This window comes from Neolamprologus brichardi, chromosome 13 (genome assembly GCF_056152115.1).
Source record: "Neolamprologus brichardi isolate AB-2024 chromosome 13, ASM5615211v1, whole genome shotgun sequence".
Lineage (NCBI taxonomy): Eukaryota > Metazoa > Chordata > Actinopteri > Cichliformes > Cichlidae > Neolamprologus > Neolamprologus brichardi.
Genome location: NC_142116.1, coordinates 21,016,343 through 21,034,636, shown reverse-complemented (window position 1 = coordinate 21,034,636; position 18,294 = coordinate 21,016,343). Strand labels below are relative to the sequence as shown.

General features: G+C 39.8%; 2 protein-coding genes across 2 annotated transcripts; both read right to left on the bottom strand.

Annotated features, from left to right (window-relative positions):
* Positions 1-1,075: 1,075 nt before the first annotated feature.
* On the bottom strand, positions 1,076-3,524 carry cfl1l (cofilin 1 (non-muscle), like). Its single transcript, XM_006806951.3, has 4 exons — positions 3,410-3,524; positions 2,289-2,584; positions 1,975-2,051; positions 1,076-1,836 (listed from the first exon to the last, which is right to left on the bottom strand). The coding sequence occupies exons 1-4, from the start codon at positions 3,410-3,412 to the stop codon at positions 1,727-1,729; spliced, it is 486 nt and encodes a 161-aa protein (XP_006807014.1). The 5' UTR covers positions 3,413-3,524; the 3' UTR covers positions 1,076-1,726.
* A 4,899-nt stretch (positions 3,525-8,423) lies between these two features.
* LOC102799186 (calpain-2 catalytic subunit-like) lies at positions 8,424-17,331 on the bottom strand. The gene is made up of 21 exons (XM_006806952.3): positions 16,571-17,331; positions 16,369-16,438; positions 16,090-16,208; positions 14,586-14,719; positions 14,318-14,486; positions 14,132-14,215; positions 13,940-14,025; positions 13,541-13,615; positions 12,944-13,104; positions 12,680-12,849; positions 12,574-12,585; positions 12,210-12,421; positions 12,025-12,061; positions 11,775-11,840; positions 11,642-11,699; positions 11,496-11,560; positions 11,309-11,377; positions 11,138-11,216; positions 8,979-9,095; positions 8,836-8,894; positions 8,424-8,750 (listed from the first exon to the last, which is right to left on the bottom strand). Exons 1-21 carry the CDS (start codon positions 16,805-16,807, stop codon positions 8,727-8,729), a joined length of 2,103 nt encoding a protein of 700 aa, XP_006807015.2. The 5' UTR covers positions 16,808-17,331; the 3' UTR covers positions 8,424-8,726.
* Between the last annotated feature and the right edge of the window lie 963 nt (positions 17,332-18,294).

The window sequence follows — 18,294 nt, the reverse complement described above, 5'->3', positions numbered from 1 at the left end:
AACATGCTCCGTGTACATTTGTCATACAACTGAATGCAGATGTGAAATCCAGCCATAGTGCACAGACTAAAGCCACCTTTAGGGGAAAAAAAGGTGCCACTGTATTTTCTTAAAGCTTTAATTTCAATAAAACTGTTAGAATTCCCCCAAGAGTGTTTGGCTGTTTCCTTTATGACCACTTCAAGGACTTTACGGAGAGTAGAGTCTCTGAAAAAGAGACTAATTTCATTTTTAGTTCAAGTAATTTTCAAAGTGAGTAAGCTCACAGTGCGACTTCTTTATAAATTAAAATGAACTATAAATCTAAATAATGTGGTCAAAGTCTCACTAATTGCGCTTACAATAAGAGATGTCAAAGTTCCGAGGACTGAAACTACTCATCTGCCGTAAATCACTTTGAAAAAAATAAGGCGTCGCTGCCGCGCGACTTTTTCCAAATCGCCGTGCGTCGTTAGTTCCCTGAAAGCAAAACAGCCAATCACGAACCGAGCAGAGCGCCCCTCTTGTTCATCCAGTGTCGTATCAAACCCCGCCAAATTCTGGTGCGATGGTTTCTTTTAGCTCTAATACTCAAAGAGCCACCTGCCTGTGTTTCAGGTCCACTGTGGTGCATGCATTTTTTGGTAAGTAGACAGAGAGGGGGGCCAGGCGGTGCTCCCACACGGCTTTAAAAACTGCTTCCGGTTTTCACAAATCAAGTGCCGGAATTGGATTATATTTTGTAATCGAGATCCCCGAAAGTCTCATGACGTTTAGAAACATTCACTTGTTCCTGTGGGAAATCTCGACAATTTAAAGTCGAAGACAACTCATTTTTGAATTACGAGGACGTGACATAATATGCAAGGAGCAGTTCTTAGGGATGCGATGCTACAACTAGTAATCAGCAAATATTATCGCTCGGTTTGCTATACATCCAGGCTCTCTCTTGATTATACATTCTTAGTTACTCCCACCTCTTAAAAAGCACCCACTTTTATACCCGTCATATTCTGAACACTGAAATATGATAATTGATACCAAATCATAATTGCACCGGTAAATCAAAACAAGAGGCAAAGAAAAAGATCACACAAACATTGCATTGAGTTTATTTGACAACACAACAGTGCAGCAATTCCAGTGATTTTTGTTTTTCCCTGTACTATAACTCTAGGTGTCCATCAAAGAAACACCCCTAGGAATATTTCTGTTAAATACCAGCCATTTTGGCACTACAGTAGGTTGTTAATGTGGTTTTACAGCACACGTTTGCTTTTTTGTTGTGGAGAAATTAAAAAAGGAAGACAAGTGGCGTATACTGACATATGCAGGGATTCATGAAGTTTGTATTTACACAGGGGAAAAAAAAAAAAAAAAAAAAAAAAAAAAAAAAAAATTGGAGAAATTTCAAGGTACCAAGAGTCAAGTAACCAAAAAAAAAAAAAGCCCCCTATAAAACCAAAAATGAGTAAAATACCATCTGAACAAGGTTGATTTCACAGTCCGACTGTGTGCCCAGATCGTTTTGAGTTTCCCTGTGTTAACACTATCAAAACCCCATTCAGAGCCCAAGCCTCCCCCCCACTTTAAGCTTTGTCAACCATCTCCCAACCCCATCCCCAAAAATCACCTTTGACGTACCATTTCAAATCTGTTTAATTGACCTCATTTTGACACAAGGAAACAAAGCAAAAAATATATTTTTCATTCATTTATTTATTCCTTATTGCTTAATTCAGTGATCTCACACAGCGTGGCCCTCAAGCTTGACTACACCTTTTCCCATTCTTTCTGCAAAACTTTCCCTGGTTCCATAATCTGAAAGGTCATTCATCTCCAGCATGTGTTTGACTCCTGTTAGAAAAGATAAATAAAATAAAGGGAAAAACCAGCTTGTGTTAACAATATCATAGAATTCCAAAGTAAATACACGTAAATAAGAACGTGGCAAAACATTTTCTAAAAAATTAAAACAAAAAAAACAACACAAACCTGTTTGGATCTTCTTCAGGGAATCTTTGGAGCTAGCGTATTTCATTTTTTCTTTGATTGGTGCCGTATCAGGAGCCCTAATGAAGAGAAGCCATTATCCATGTGTCCAAAACAGACTGCTTAAACATTTTTCCTATTCGTGCAAACGTTTTCTTGGAACGACATAGACTCTCAAACGCATCAGAATCCCGACATTATGCTAAGTTCTTTTACTACTTCCTGCAGATCAGTTGGGTGCAGGCAAAAAACGCAAAAAAATAAATAAATAATATGTAAAAGTGGAGGGAACACTCAGCAGAAATTTGAGGACTTACCACATCACAGCGACCAGTTCTTCTTTTCTACTTGATTCCTTTGTTTCAAAGTGGCAGTCATACATCAAGTAGCGACAGACTTTAGAATCCAGGAGGCTGATGAAGAACTTGAAGACATCGTCCTTGTCTGCCAGGTCTTTCTGACGGTAGATTTTATCGACGACGATGGCGCCCTCGCTGTCATCGATTTTGAATATCACCAATCTTACGCGTTCATTCTGGTCAGCATCATTTTTCACTACCTTCATTTCATTGATGAGGTCCTTAACGGCGTCAGTGACTTTAACTCCAGATGCCTGGTAAGAAGACAAGATATTATAAAAAGGGAAAAAAAAAAAAACCTCCCACACACACCTGCTCCTACTACAGACATGTAGATTTGTGACACGCCTCTCATTTAAACAATGGGATTTATAAAGTTAAGGGTTGGGAGTAATTGTATTAAATACCAAGATGCAAAATGAGCACTTTAAAATAAATTGGGCCTTGGGTCGTATATCTGCAGATATTCTCAACTTCGACAGTTTGTTCCGAGAGAAAAAGCAGAAATGAAAGATGAAGAAACAGGAAGCTCTTCAAAAAAAGTTCAGCTTTGGAGAGACGTGCTGTTCAGGCAATTAAATGCACAAACATTTAACCAACTTTCTTTAAGCAGCAATGTGCCAAAGGGTGTTGCTATCCTTTCCCCAGTTTTAAGGCCTTGAATCTGTCACATTCCAGTCATTGTGGAACAAGTTAGCACAAGAAACACCGCCCCAAGGGATTCTCTCTCAACAAGTTTGAAGCACGAACGGAGCTTCCTCCATTTTGGAGGCAAAGCCACACCATGAATGAACAAACCTTCTGCACCAAGAGCAAGCCATCTTCTTATTTCCTCCCACTCCACAGTAATCACATTTAAGCCTTACACCGTTGCTCTACCGACAACCAATTTCACACAGTTTTCACTTTTCCCTCCTTTTTCCCTCCAAATTTGGTTTTAAAAGGAGGCTTAAAGCTGTCATCACTTCTAAGGCTTCATTGTTTAGCAGAGCGCACAAATCACACAAGAGTGGCAGCTCAAGCTAAAAAAAAAAAAAAAAAAAAAAATTCTAGCATAATTCTTTGTGAGAGGTACTCACCATTTTGCTTCTGATGTGTGACGGAAACAGGCAGCAGAGAAAAATGGCAGCAGCAGTCAAAAAGCTGAGGGGTCATAAGGAAGGAGAGCAGGTTGACTCATAGAGGAGGAGCCCTGTTGAATTGAGCACACCTCCAGAAGGCGGCCCAGCCCTCCGTTCCCAGGTGTGACACAGTTTCATCTGCAACCTCAGCATTTGCATTTAATCACAATTATAATTTGAAGCTTAAATCACAAGAAAGGTGTGCATGTGCTTAAGTGACTCACACAACGTGAGCGTTTTTTGTTTTCTTTGTTACTTTTTTCTATGCGCTTTAGTCTCGTTAAGCTTGATATCTTTTATCTTTCTCAGGTGAGGCTCCCAGGTGTTACAGACGGGAGCGGCACATGACGTCCATATATGGAGAACAACCGCGTCTACACTTTTTAAGCCATCTGCAGCTCAGATGGATTTCTATGGCCTTATATGGTAATAGGTAGGATGAGCAAAGAGATGTGTCAAAAGAACTTATTTAGCTACCTGTGGAAACCAGACTGTTTCTGCACAGTGAGTTGTGAGATACACAAATGACTGTTTCAGGCCAAAACCACACTTATATCTGCGTGCATATTTGCAACTCGTGACGACCGGTTTAGAAGAGCATGTTAGTGTAAATGTTGAGTTGCCAGCTTCGTTTCTTAAAGGGTTTTTTTTGTGTGTGTGTGACTCGGTGATGACTCAGTTTTGTTTTTATAGCTCAGAAAAGTTGCACCGCTGCTCTTAAAGTCATAGCACCACTAGCCCTGTGTTTCTCTCTGTCGCGTTGACCTACATGTAAAAGAAGTGTAATCATATGCACATGACATACAAGTGTAAAAGGAAGGAGGGGCCTGACTGGCCCCTACGAGGCCTGCACCATGACTCTCTGAGCAAGTAATGTGCTAAAACGACAGGTCCAGGGTACAGGGTGTACTCCACTGAGTATCTCTCTCTACTTTTTTTTGCTCTACTGCCTTACATGCCCACTGCAATTCAGAGACAAATGTAATGTTCACATTTATTTAATATTTAATGGTTTCTTTTTTTTTTTTTTAGATTAGGATAGTATACTTGATCAAGATAGGACAATTGATTCCAGGGGGGAAGTTCAAGTATGCAAGCTCCTCTCCAGAGCGAGGTATTTAAGATTAATTTAGATTACAATGAATAAATGCATCCCAGTAGTGTTTAATCACAAATAACAGGACAAAATCCAAATGACATTCATGCAAATTTGAAAAGGCTTCCAATCCTGTCAGAATAACTTTACTGAAAGTTTTTGTTTTTGTGTACTTTAAAATCATACCCGTGCCAGAAGAAAACTGAGTCTCCAATCAATACATTCAGTAACTCATGTAGTAAATCATACTTTCTCTGTTAGCATCTTGTCGTATCAGTAGATAACTTTTTCATTCTTTTCTAATCCTTTTTAGATAAAGGGCACGGTGCTTTTGTCAGGCCTGTCCTTTTAATGGCACTATTTTTAAATGCAGATACTCTGCTTCAGCAGCACAGTGGCCTCTCTTCCTCTCCGTGGATTCGTGGTTTGCAGAATCAAGAGTCCCGCCCCACATCCGGACTAACGTCTGTTCCAAAAAGCCAGGGTGTGCAATAAGTACAACGCCTAACATCAGAATTTGTGACTCGAACAAGACTTATATTTATCCCACAGTTGGGAAGCTGTTTAGCAAAAGGTGTGATCGAACTGAGCACAGAAAACTCTTTCATCAGTGTTCCTGAGATTTTTGATGGTTTTTTTATATTTTTTTGCAAGGCCTGTCTGCCAGAGCTGAAGGCAGCCAGCAGCAGCCACTCTCAAAGTTTTAAAAGAGGAAATACAACCCTGAACCACACAGGGCAGGAAATGGCTGCTGCATAGCTCTCTGTGAGTTGAATACTTCATGCTGCTGCAAGCATATTTGAAGTTTTGCCACAACCCACGTCAGAACAGCCGGTAACCAAATCTGTAAGAACTGTGACATCTGCTGGTAAATCATGGGTACTAACATGGTTGACACTGCTGGGCTTTTCTGTTGTATGTATGGCATTTGTCAGTATCCTCTTCTTCTTTCGGCCATTCCCTTTAGGGGTCAACGCACTTGATCATCTGCCTGTTTTTCACTCTATCCTTAGCATTACATTTTATCACACCAACCTTCTGCATGTCCTCCTTCACTATATCTATGAATCTTCTCTGTGTTCTTCATCTTGTTCCTTCGGCCTGGCAGCTCCATCCTCGACCTCCACGGTCCAAATGTAGCCGAGTGGTTAAAATGTATTTTAATAATTGAGATATATAGGTTTTCTCTTGGGATGTTAGAGTGCCCGTAAACATTTTCTCTCATCATGTTCTTTTGAATCTGTTTTTGGTTTTTAAAAATGGTTTTAATTTGGGGTTGTTAGGTACATTTACTTGATGTTACAAACCTCTGCCACGAGGTGGCAGAATTGCCAAGAACAGTAGTTTCTACTAGGGGTGGGTTTCAATAATCGGTTTTCCAGTTCAAATCGATTTTACAACCACCAAACAGCTAAAACAGCAAATCAGAGCAGGTAAACTGATTCCACACAAAGACGTGAACACAAAGCGCGGACCCAATGCATCAGAATCTGCGAGATGTCGGCTTTCTCTCCCAACGACACGGACAGAGTTCCTAGAAAATATGTTTGGAATGTGTTGAGACTTTGTTGTGTCAATAAAAAAAGTTATAAAGCAACATTTTAATGAGATGGTTTATATGTTTGTAGTTGTTATTAGTGATCGGCACCTGGAGGTGCTAGAGACCGCCATGTCCTTACATGTGCAGCAAGACATAGTCTGCAGTCTCCAGTGTGTCCAAGTGTGATCGCGTGGTTTTGGTTTGGCATTAGTTTGTTTATGTGTGTAGCCAGAGGCATATTTTTTCATTGGATGTTTTGTGGTTTTTGTTTTCGTATCTTATCTGTATGCCATTAAATCACTTCAAGAACTCCTGTTATTGTGTCCTGTGCGGCAACTAGTTTCCCAGGCTACACACGCTATACTCTCCACGGCACATGTCCAAAATATCTCAGCCTTTCTCTCCAAACCGCTCAACTCAAGCTGTCCTTGAGATATACTCAGTTCCAGTCTTGTCCATCCTGATCGCTAGCTCTGCCACCTCTAGCTAGGCCTCTGGTCTTTTTGTCACTGCCACGGTCTCCAAACCAAACTTGTAACCCAGAGATTTATTTTGTGTGCACTGACCTCATAATTTGTGATTTTGCTCAAGTTTAATTCTAGCACCCATGTTTGTGACGGTGCTGAAAGTAAGCAAGTGTAACAGGTCCACTTTATATGAAAATCTACAAGTGTTATTATTTACAACATATTGAAGAACATATGATATATACAGTGACTTTACAGCTCTAAAGCTGCAGTTGCAGTTGTCTGGGCCTTATTTGATGCATGTATGCAGGCCCACTGCACGGTGCGGTTTAGAATTACATTTCCAAATTTTTACATTTGTTTTTCAGGAGAGTTTGTTTTCATCTGGGAATATTGTAGAGGTGGATTTGGTTTGATCTCTAAACAGTAATTCCACACTTGCATGGTCAAAAACCATTGTTCTTCTGACCTTGGTTTAAGTTTCTAGTCTATTCAAGTGTGCTGTACTGTTGCTGTCGGGTGTGGTCAGCACTTTTCCAAGGTGAATCCAATTTCTTATTTCTGCAGATGAGAATGGTTTTACTTTGCGTAACGACTTTGTGAATGCTGAAAAGGAATTGGCATCAAAAACAAACGGTCAAAGTAAACGGAAAGGATGTCATATAGACCTGAGACATAATTTCCAGGCAAAAGTAACAGTGAAAGGATGATTTACATCAAAAATGAATTTGCCTCATTCTGATGAACAAAAAGCAAAATTGTGACATTGAAAAGTTATTTCAAGCATATTCCTCGAAACATCACATTTATTTCAAGCTAGTTTTTAAAGGACAAAAAGTGGAAAAAGAAACAACTGACTGTTGTTGTTTTTTTTACCCGAATAAAGATTCTTTGAGCAAATGCACCGTGCTGTTTGCAGATTTAAAATCTTCAGATTCTCACACAAAGTTGCCATCAACTAATTGAGTTGCATGAAACACAAACAAATGTGTAGATATATATGACTTTTCAGCACAAGCTTGAATTCTTCAGCTGAGGTCTTCTACAACATTTATGCACTGTGGATTAAAAAACAAAAACAGGCACAAGTTACTATCTATCCATCCAGTCACTTCAGTTCAGTTGAGTTTAATTCAGTTTTATTTATATGGCATCAAATTACAACAATGGTTGGTATTTTATTTTGCAGTGTAGAGACTCATGATTAAATGTGTAGCAGATGAGTTCTTACTTCTAAAAAAATCACCTCTATATGACCTGTCCCATCCTTGTCCAAAGTTTTAAAGGAGTCTGTTGAAGTTAAGTGAACATTGAAATTTTATGTCTCATGTCAGTGAGACAAAAATATGATCATGAGGACAGAAACTCCCTGAAGAGAGACTCCAAGCGAACCAGGCGGCACAGGAAGTCGTCAAAGTCAATGGTGGGATTTGCTTCAGTGTAGTGGCCACAATTATGTAATTCAGAGGTTTTTTGATTGTGAAACCTGAGGAAAAAAACAAAGGCAAAACATACCTGACTGCTTCAGTCTTTACTCTCTCAGACCTTTCCAATCTCTGAAAGCCTCTTAAATGTTAGGGCAAGAGTAGAGAAACAAAAAGGGTGAAATCTTGCACTTCTCGCCAGCGTCCTCGCCAGCATTTCGCATCTCAGAGGAGCTCGTGCAGCCACTTTGGTCTGCATCTCTCTTGTTGTGAGAGAGTGTCATATGTGCAGTTCACCTGTCACCACACCCTTTATTTTGCATGCCAGAAAACTTGTTCCAGCTCAGCAGTTTCAGTCACAGACCACCAACTGAATTTTGCTGAGTAATTTAAACATTTGACTTGTAACAAAAAAGAGTGCAGATGCCATAGTTTCTTAGTTTATTTTTTTTTTATTATTTTTTAACACATTTTTATAGCTTGACAGAAGTTGTAAGAAATTAAAAGCAAAATACCCACCAAGACTACCAAGTTTTTCCCTACTGAACAGAAATATTTGCAGAAAAACCTGAAAAACCAACTAACATGGCATTTTATACATGTCAGTCATAGTATAGGCCAAAGGGACTTTAGCATTTGGAATATACTGTGTGAAAAGTAAATCAGAAATGAAGGAACTCTCTGTTGATCAGCTGATCTTTCTCTGTGCTCCCATCTGAAAGGGGTCCTTGTTGTGTCGCTGTCAGGGCTAGTAGATTGCCAGGCACAGCCACTGCAATAAAAAACAACATTATGCAGCTAGCGGTCCGAATGAGAAGTGCTGAAAAACCAGCAGCCTTTGTTATATTCCTACACACCTGCTGCATGTTCAGCTCAATCTTGCCCGAGTCGTCCCTTTCCAGGGTCTTAAACACTTCTGGTAAAGCAGCAAAGACAAAAAGACATTTCAGACAGCGATAAAACATGTAGAAGTGATGTTGCTGTGTTTAGTGACACTTACTAAAGAGCATTTCCAGTTTAATGAGACAGCCTACAAAGCTGTCAAAGTGTATGGCATACTGAGCATCAGCGTAACGGTTTACAACAGCTCTCAGCACAGCACTGTTGATCTGGAACCCTGGGAAACAAAAACATTTCCATCTTATCTACGGTGACCATATTTTGATTTCCAAAAAAGAGGACACTTGGCCCAGTCATGAAGAAGTTTAATAATACTGTTTGCTTAAAGAAAATTTTAACATATTTAAACGATGCCTTCTGTGTGCGGTTAATGAATGGTGAAATAAAAAAATGTCATATAGGCGTTTACAAGTCAACAAGTGCAAAAAAAATAACTTAAAAACCTCTGGAATTAAATAATGGTACAGGAATAAGGCCTCATCTGTATAAGAAAAATTACCAGTATTGGGTCGGGACAAGGGAAATTTCTTTTGCAGTTCGTATGAAAAGCTGCACTTGCGCTTTGGCATCTTTTAAACAGGTGCATTCTGTCCCGTCTGTGAGGCAGAACAACCACTCACAAAGCAGCAGCTTGGGGATGATGTCACACATATGGGTCCTTTGTAGGCCCATAGAAAAACCGGGACATTTTCATTAATCTCAAAAATCCACCCGGATGCCCCGGACAGAACGTGAAAAGTGGACATATCTAGGGAACCGTAATCTTATCTGCATATATTTGAGGAAGATCTGATGCTAGGGAAGTGCATTGTTGAAAAGATTTCATGTATACGTAAACTCTACAATAACTTAGGAGTCGTGTTGCACAGCCTCACCCATGCAGGTTTAGTTCCTGTGGAAAAGTACACCTGAATAGTACATACAAGGCGGCAGTCCCCTAACTGGCTGATATAGTTCTCACTTCTTTTCCATGTCACACAAATTAAAACACAGACAAACATTAATATGCACACACATGCTTTTGTCTGTTTGTGTAAGTCTCAGTAGTCAAATACAATATAATCCAGGAAAAATAAACTTTTGAAATGTGAATTTCTTGGTTTTTAGCAAGCGTATCAGACCTGGCAGTTTCTAATATGTATATCATCCTATAGCCACAATGCCACAAGGAGTGACAGTGTAGTCACACCCTAAAGCATTCTCGTTATGCTCTTTTTGACTGTTGGGACCATTAAATAAGACTTGAATCCACAAACCTCTGTACAATCAGACTTAATGCAGTCAAAAGGTGATGCAACAGGTGCATCACCTTTTGACTGCATTAAGTCTGATTGTACAGAGTACTAAAATGAATATATGTTCTCAATGGTGTGCAAAGGTGTCTAAACATGAAGTGCTGTGAAAAAAATACTTGCTCCCTCCTTAATTTCTTAGGCTTTTTTTTTTTTTTTTTGCATATTTGTTACACTTCCATGTTTCAGATAATGTAGCAAATGTTTATGTTAGACATTTTGTAACCTGAGGAATTACAAAATGCTGCTTTTAAATGATGATCTGTTGACATCCTAGGGTGGTAAAGTCTGCCCAGAGGACTATTGGGTGCAGGACATCTACACCATCAGCTATTTCCTGTATCCAGCTGTATCCTACGTGACCCCACCCACCCTACATATGAACTGTTTAATCTCCAGCTCCAGACTGAGAAACCCAAATGCAGTCTGACTGCGAAACTGCTCCACCCTCAATGCAACACCTTAACGACATGCTTTATTTAATAAAAGTTAATAAGTGTTAATTATTAATTATTAAACATCATGCCATGGTCAAAAGAAACTCAAGAACACCTGAGAAACAAAGTAATTGACGTCTTTCAGTCTGGAAAGGGTGTCAAAGCCACTGCTAAGGCTTTGGGACAGTGAGAGCCATTATTCACAAATGAAGAAGACTTGGAACAGCGGTGACATTTCCCAGGAGTGACCACGGACTCATCCAGGAGGTCACAAAAGCACCCAGAACAACAAAACTACAGGTGTGACTTGTCTCAGTTAAGTTCAGCCTTCATGATCCAACAATAAGAAAGAGACTGTGCAAAAATAGCATCGATGAGAGAGTACCAAGGAGAAAACCACTGCTGACCAAAAAGAGCACAAAGGCTCGTTTCACTTTTGCCAAAAACATCTTGATGATCCCCGAGACTTTAGGAAAACATTCTGTGGACTGACGGGACAAAAGCGGGACTTTTTGGATGGTTAAAGTTACCTGCTTTACTGGCAGCATCTCTCATCTCATGGGAGCTCATGGTACCAGATTTGTCTGTGTCATGACTCTTGAAGATCTCCTGTATGAGCCAAGGAGTCATGCCTTGCATTAACATATACACAGATGTGTTCAAGGATAACCAGCATGGATTTGAAACTATTTAAATCTCACCAAGTATTTTTGGGTTTTCTTCCAAATCAACTGGAATTCCATCAGTCCCAGCTTCCCATTTTCATCTTTCTGGAGAATGTCAAGGTTACTATGAAGCTCACCATCAGTTATTTATGTACTTTGACTTCCAGATTATACGATTACTTAAACCTAAAAAAAAATTGCAGTCGACTCCTTAATAGGATACATCCAGCAGACTGACCATAAGGCGGCCTGTCTCAAGGCTGAATCCATCAGTTTTAATGTCAGACCCTGCAGGAAAATGACAACATATTTCTCACTCCAACTCTTAATTCATAAAAAAGGAGTGCTTTAAACTTTTGTTGTACTCACGCTGAGAAACTGCATTGTTTAAAATTTTGATCAGTTCAAAGGCGGACACCTCCATGTTCTGTTTGAAAAGTGGCAGTCATTAACTTCAGAGCCAAATAACAGTAATAAAAGGTTCTCATGTCCCTCAACCTACATTGCCAGCCAGCTGCTTGAAGAGTTGCTTCAAATGAGGGTCTACATCCTTTTCAGATACCTTGTCCTGTGAGAGAAAAACAGAGAAGATAAAAACAACGAACTGATCAATATGGAATTAAACATTTAAAACCATAAATGTTAAGCATTTAAGTTTCAGGATGGCATATATGCTTCAGTTTCAGATGTAATGAAGAAAGAAAAGCAGTTTTATTTTATGCACGAACAGCTGTCAGGTGTCACATTATTACCTCCTTTATCGTAGCATCAATTTTCTGCTCCAGTCGTCTGAGGAAAGAGAAACACACCTTTAGCACAGTCTTTCTGATTAAAAAGCTTACTTTTTTAGCTTTAGCTTTGCTTTTCAACTTCAGTGGCAGTAGAAAGTAAAGTGCTGAAATCTGAGGAATTATTCTGCTTGTCACATTACAGATACCTGGTTGCAGCCTCTTTTTCTGTGAACACCCTGAGAATGAAGCTGCCGTTCTTGTGGGGATGGAAGGTTGAGGGAATTATGGCATATTCTCCCGGTGGGAGATTGAAGCGGCCACACACTTCCCGTGTGTTGATGAAAGTGGGGCTCATGGCTACATGTTTCTGACGCAGCACGACGTCAGGCCCGAGGCGGACATTTTTGCAGCCTTTGTACTGAACAGATACAGTGTTGTTACTGCAAAAAGTCAGGCTCCTCTCAATGCAATCAGTCGAGCTATGTTTGTGATTCCTGTGATTTCCACTTTCTTTTTCAAATTTCAGCTTAAAAGAGAAGGAACGAGTTAAAGGAAAGTAGACATACAAACCTCTTCTGGAACCTGCAAGAAAGGAAACAAATATATCTCAGAAAATTTGTCAGCTGTCAAAAAAAGTATGTCATTTTATGAGCAATATGAAATGAAGCTAAGGTACCTTATAAATGGCAAAACCGATTGTCTCGAGGTTGGGGTCAACCTTCATCAGCCGTCGTCCATCCTTTTGCATCAACCCCACCAGAAAGGTGCATCCTTGCTTCCCATCCAAAGGATTATCATCCACATCCTCCAGACGCAACAGGAACTGAGGATTGGATGGGAATGTGGCTGGACAGCAAGTCAAAATAATAATAATTTTTATAATCTGGACCATGAAATGAGTTCTTATTCAGACATACAAGGTTTTTGATTTCATTCTAACCTGTGTGATTCCGGCAGCCGCCAGCAGTGGAGCCGACCCTCCACATCCCTTCAAACTGGCAGTAGTTCCAGTGACCCACATCATCACTAGTGAGTGTATCTGGGGTCAAATTACAGATCTCCAGTTTGGAGAAATTCCTGATGAAGTCTGAGTAGGACATCCTGGGGAGAACACTTTCTCCTTAAGATAATATTCGGATCATTTTTTAAAGCACGTGTCTTAATGTTTAAAGGTACTTTTTGTCCAAAACCTCTGCACGATTTAAGGAAACCACAAGGTGGCAGCATTTTACCGGAAAGTATTTGACCAGCTTGAACAGGATTACATTAAAAAAAAAAATTCTTTCTATGTTGTTGTTCAAAGTGGTATTACATACAGTCTAGCCTTAACTCAACTTGAGCTGATGTCTTTTGCAACATAATACCTGGATGGTTTGTCATTATTTTGATCGTTTTGGCTCGTTTTAGAAACTTTTACACGATTCTTCAATGAAGGCTTTTTTAAAGCAGTTTTGATCATAAAGAGCTTTTTGATATTATTCTATTATTATAAAATTGTAATTTTCAGTCAGTATAATGTAGAAGCATGTAGAATTACCAGAACTCTCCATCTTCAGCCACATTGTTTAACTTCAACTTCTCATCTTCAGTGACGTGGCTCCATTCACTGGATCTAATTTTGATATTAGGAAGAATCCTAGTATTAATAAATAGTAGCTAATGATCCATCCATCCATCCAAACAGCCATCCATCCATGCCACTTATCCAGCTCTAACTTATTCCTGGTGCACAGAGGTGTTCCCAGGCCAACTGAGAGATATAATATCTCAAGATTGCCTTGTGTCTGCCAGAAACACCTCACCTAAGAAGCATCCAGGTGGGATTCAAATCACATGTCCCGAACCACCGCCACTGACTTCCGTCAATGTAGAGAACCAGTGGCTATATTCTGAGCTCCTCGCACTACCTTTATATGTACAAAATATAAATATTCACCCATCACTCCAAGGGCCTGTCCATTCCACCTCACCCCATGGGTTCCTGATGCGAACCAACTGCACTTGTTGCCCTTTGAAATTAGCCTTGAAGAATAAAGCACATTTAATAGGAATCCAATGTAGTGCACGCTTTTTTTTTGTTTTCTTTTTTAATTTGAATACCAGTTCACAGTCTATATAATCCACGTACCTCCTCTGCACCGGTGAGAGAGTATGCATGTCCTTTTACGAGCTTTAGAGATGTAACTGCCTCTGACTCATAGGCACTGGTGATCTGAAAACAGCAAAATTTAAATCCAATGTGATAATGTCTATCAGACTGATGTCATGCTTATGTGCAAACTGTAATGCAAATCATAATGCAAATAAGACTTACATCAATAGAGCAACCCATCAGTGAACCCAGGCTCAGGGCCCTCTGAATGATGTGAAAGAGATTTGCTGGAGCCTCTTTTAGGTTGTATGTTTCTGCAATTCCCCCGGTGAAATCCTCAAAACCCTCAATAGTGTTTCCTCCTGTCAAAGCCTCGTAGCTGCCATACACCCTGTCAGACACAAAGGAACATGGGTAGTGTAAATGTATATTTGTACACATACACGCCATTATGATGAAGCAAAAAAAATATACGAGGAGCTAGCCATACTTAGCGTAGGCCTTCTCCAGCAGTGCGCTCCAAAACTCTGAGCCCTCTGCTGAGTGAACAAACAGCAGCTTTCCATCTTTGGTGGGCAAACGATCATCAACCACCACATCCACCCACTCACCAAACTGCCAGAACTGATAGAAAACATTGATAAGTATGAGTGCTTTTTTATTAATGAACAAGATTTTGAGATCAAGTTTGTTGAACTGTTAACTTAGCACTGTTACCCGAGCTTCTGGTCGGTTCTTAGTGACAGGTTATACATAATCTGGTGAACGGACGGGTTCTTAAAGCACTTTCCTAGTCTGTTTGCACACCCAAAGCACCCTAAACCTCTGAAAACATTAAATACACACTCGTCTTGTAAAAGTACAAGGAGACTTTTTTCCTCGGGTGTGATTATTCTATCATCTAACTAGGTAGATGATAAGTAACTTCTCTAAATGCTTTCTTTTTTTCTCAAAGATTTATTTATTGCTTTTCCAACAACATTTTAACCAACAGGAAGAGATAGTTCAAATAAAATAGAGGAGGAAATTAATAAAAAAAATTTGAGTGCATAATAGTAATAGTACATCGTGTATGAACAGTGTTGGGAAAACACATAGATATAGTTATACATACTCTCCCATGTAGATCATTCAGATATTATTACAGAAAACATATATATATATATAGATAAGTAAAACAAAGCAAAACAAAACAACCCCCCCCCCAAAAAAACAAACAAAAAAACCCAAAACAAAAACAACCCCCCCCCCCCCAAAAAAAAAAAAAACAAGGGTTAACAGACAGTGCTCCAGAAAAAAAACAGGTATAACACAGTGAGACATAGGTTTAAGTGCATTATTCCAGGGCTCCGGGCTGAAGTTTAGTCCAAGGGTGTCAAGTTACTAAATGCTTTCTCATACATTTTTACTGTATGTGTGTGCGTGTGTGTGTGTGTGTGGGGGGAGGGGGTTGGCAAGCACATCACCTGAACATGCCCTCAGGGGTTGTCAACATTGTCAACATTGTGACACGTAGTAAGCGCTGGGGCTTCTTAAAACCTATCCAAACACTAGTGCTGTGTGATATTGCAAAATTTGGTGTCGATCTGATAGCAAGTAAATACGGAGCCAATATCGTTGATACTTTCAAATTAAAAAGGGAACTGTAGTGGTGATCTGCCTGCCGAGAGTTATGAGATGAATCATCATCAGTTTTCAAATTCTGAAGACATTTTAAGGACCACTAAATCTTTGTGATTTATACTAGTTAATTTTACAAATAGTAATCCACAATACACAAACAATTTTTTAGACACTGAATGTAAATGTGCTTGTTTCACAAGGTCTTTGGCTCAACCCCTGTTGTTTAAATAGGCTATAAATAACACATACAGTCAGCACAAAAAGGTTCAGTATTATATGTATGTCACTTCTTACCAAAAGTGTAATTTTATTTAGAATTTATTAACAAAACCAGATAAGAAAATTATCAAGTGAAGCAAAAGTTTCCTGACCTGAAAGTGAAATATCCCAGCATAACCTTCAGTAAAGCTTTGGTCAGGAGGCACCACACGAGCCAGAATTTCCTGGTTCAAAGTCAGAGAAGCTATGGCAGCTAAGAGCCAGCAGTCACCTGCACGGTAAGGACAGATATATGACTACATGCTCTGAGATTGGGCAACAACAGCGTAGCAGCTTTGCAACCAACAAACAACCATTGCAGAATATGTGGGTGCTACTCACAAATGTCTAAAAAACACAGCTCACCTCATCATTGAGCTGTCATCACTTACCCAGACTTCCCTGCCGAATGTCCGTCCTTGTAGCGCCATCATCAATGAACTGAGGGTTGGAACAAAGCTCCTACAATGAAAGCAAAACATCCTTCAGTAATGGGAAGTACAGTATAATTAGATTAATGAATAAAATAATGAAAGCCTTGTAAATATGATAAGTTTGTGTTAAAAATGATTATTTGCTTTGTTTGCCTCTTACCGTTGGCCTCTTCCAAACGATGCCCTTAGTCTTTGATGAGTATGGTCCCAGCTGGTTGTAGCCCAGTGATTTAGGCTCAGGAGGAAAGCGATCATCCTGAAACAGGCTGCCGGTCCCCAGACACTGCTGCCGCAGAGCCTCATAATCTTGCTTGTAGAATTTCACTGCCTGTGCGTTGGTGCCAATGCCCAATTCCCTGTCTTGCTGACGGGCCAGTCGACTTGCTGTAGATGTCATCTTCACAACTCTGTATGTAGAATCCGGTCGCAGTAAATATCCTTCTTTGTCCTTTCTTTCAGGCTTCACTGATGAACAAATCTTTCGCCAGGTGAACACAATCCAAAGTACCTTTGTGTCAGCCTTCTTTATAGCTCTCTCAGGTACTTGGAACACGGGGTCAGGTGACAAATAGGGTGGGGCTGCTAGGACAGGTGAGGCAAACAGCAGCCAACAGCAGCTCTAAGCAAATATGCACTAACATGGCAGTGACCACAACTGAAAGACAAATACGGACTACACCCAAGGGACATTCTCATCCTACATTTTACCATAACCCAAAAAAATAGAGATGTTTTCTCTCCAAGCGTGATTATATGTGGTAACTATAGTTAAGAGTTGTGAAAAGGACTCTTAGCAACCATCAAACTGAGCTTGAAAACAACTGGGATCTAAATGACAGTGCAACACTAAGCCTGGTTGATGCACAGATCCAATTGTGTGTAAACATATATTCTTATTTATCACATCCTCCATGCAGAGCACAGCAAAGTTAAGCCTTACTCAAACACTTCCTAAAGTCAGTTTGATCATACACTGACTGCAAGCTGTTGGCACGAGTTGTTGTTGTTGTTTTTTTCTCTTTTAACAGAACACGATTCATGTGCAAAAGGCAGGAACACAGACACCTGAATACATAAGACTTCTTTTAAGAGCCGATTTCCATCTTAAGCAGAATTTTAAGTCGCACCCAATAGATAAACGGTGTCTTCCCAGATAATAATTCTGGGTTTATCCAACACTGGAGCAAAAGCAGCTCATTGAACGTTGCATCATAAACCCCTAACCGCTGTGTTTACACTGTCTTGTTTATGAACATAACATGGATAATGAGTGTCAAAAACAAGCATAGCCTTCGGGCTTAATAATTCATTATTATTTACCACAGGGTGGGACTGCACTGAGCTCCCTGTTGCAGCTACGGTGAACCAAAAGTTTTGCATGAGAGACAAAAGCAGGAAGAAGGCACAATACAGATTTCCTGGGGCGGACTCAAAAACAGGACATTAATCACATGGTGTCTGTTACCTTTGACAAATAGACTTCACCTGCTGTCTTTGTGTCAGCAAAATTTAATGTTGGTCTTACTGCAACATTGCTTTACCAGAACACAACAAAGCAACACTCTTACAGCTAAATAAATCGAATCCATCTATAAGTACAACAGTTTTTGTGTTTTATGACATGTCTCTGCAAAGGCCTCAGCCGATTCACAGACTTGAACTGCAATATTAACTTTTTTGGCCACTTGGAGGCACTGTGTTAGTTGCGTATTTTTAACATCCGTTAAAAACAGGCCAGTTCAAATACCTGCACCTGAACAAAGGATAAGATCATATTTACACCAGCTATATTTGTGTGTACCTTAATCTTTGTCAAGGGCGTAGATTTGGTTTTGGCATTGGTGGGGACGGATGATTCAACCACTGAACCCTGCCCTGTTTCTT

Coding starts and splice junctions, on each gene's coding strand:
- cfl1l (XM_006806951.3), bottom strand. Junction 2,052..2,288: donor GAACTGGTCGCTGTGATGTG/GTAAGTCCTCAA, acceptor TCTCTTCATTAG/GGCTCCTGATACGGCACCAA. Junction 1,837..1,974: donor CCTGAAGAAGATCCAAACAG/GTTTGTGTTGTT, acceptor CTTTTCTAACAG/GAGTCAAACACATGCTGGAG.
- LOC102799186 (XM_006806952.3), bottom strand. CDS start 16,807: ATGACATCTACAGCAAGTCGACTGGCCCGTCAGCAAGACAGGGAATTG. Junction 13,616..13,939: donor ACAGGCCCTTGGAGTGATGG/GTGAATATTTAT, acceptor TATCAAAATTAG/ATCCAGTGAATGGAGCCACG. Junction 11,561..11,641: donor AAACAATGCAGTTTCTCAGC/GTGAGTACAACA, acceptor ATTTTCCTGCAG/GGTCTGACATTAAAACTGAT.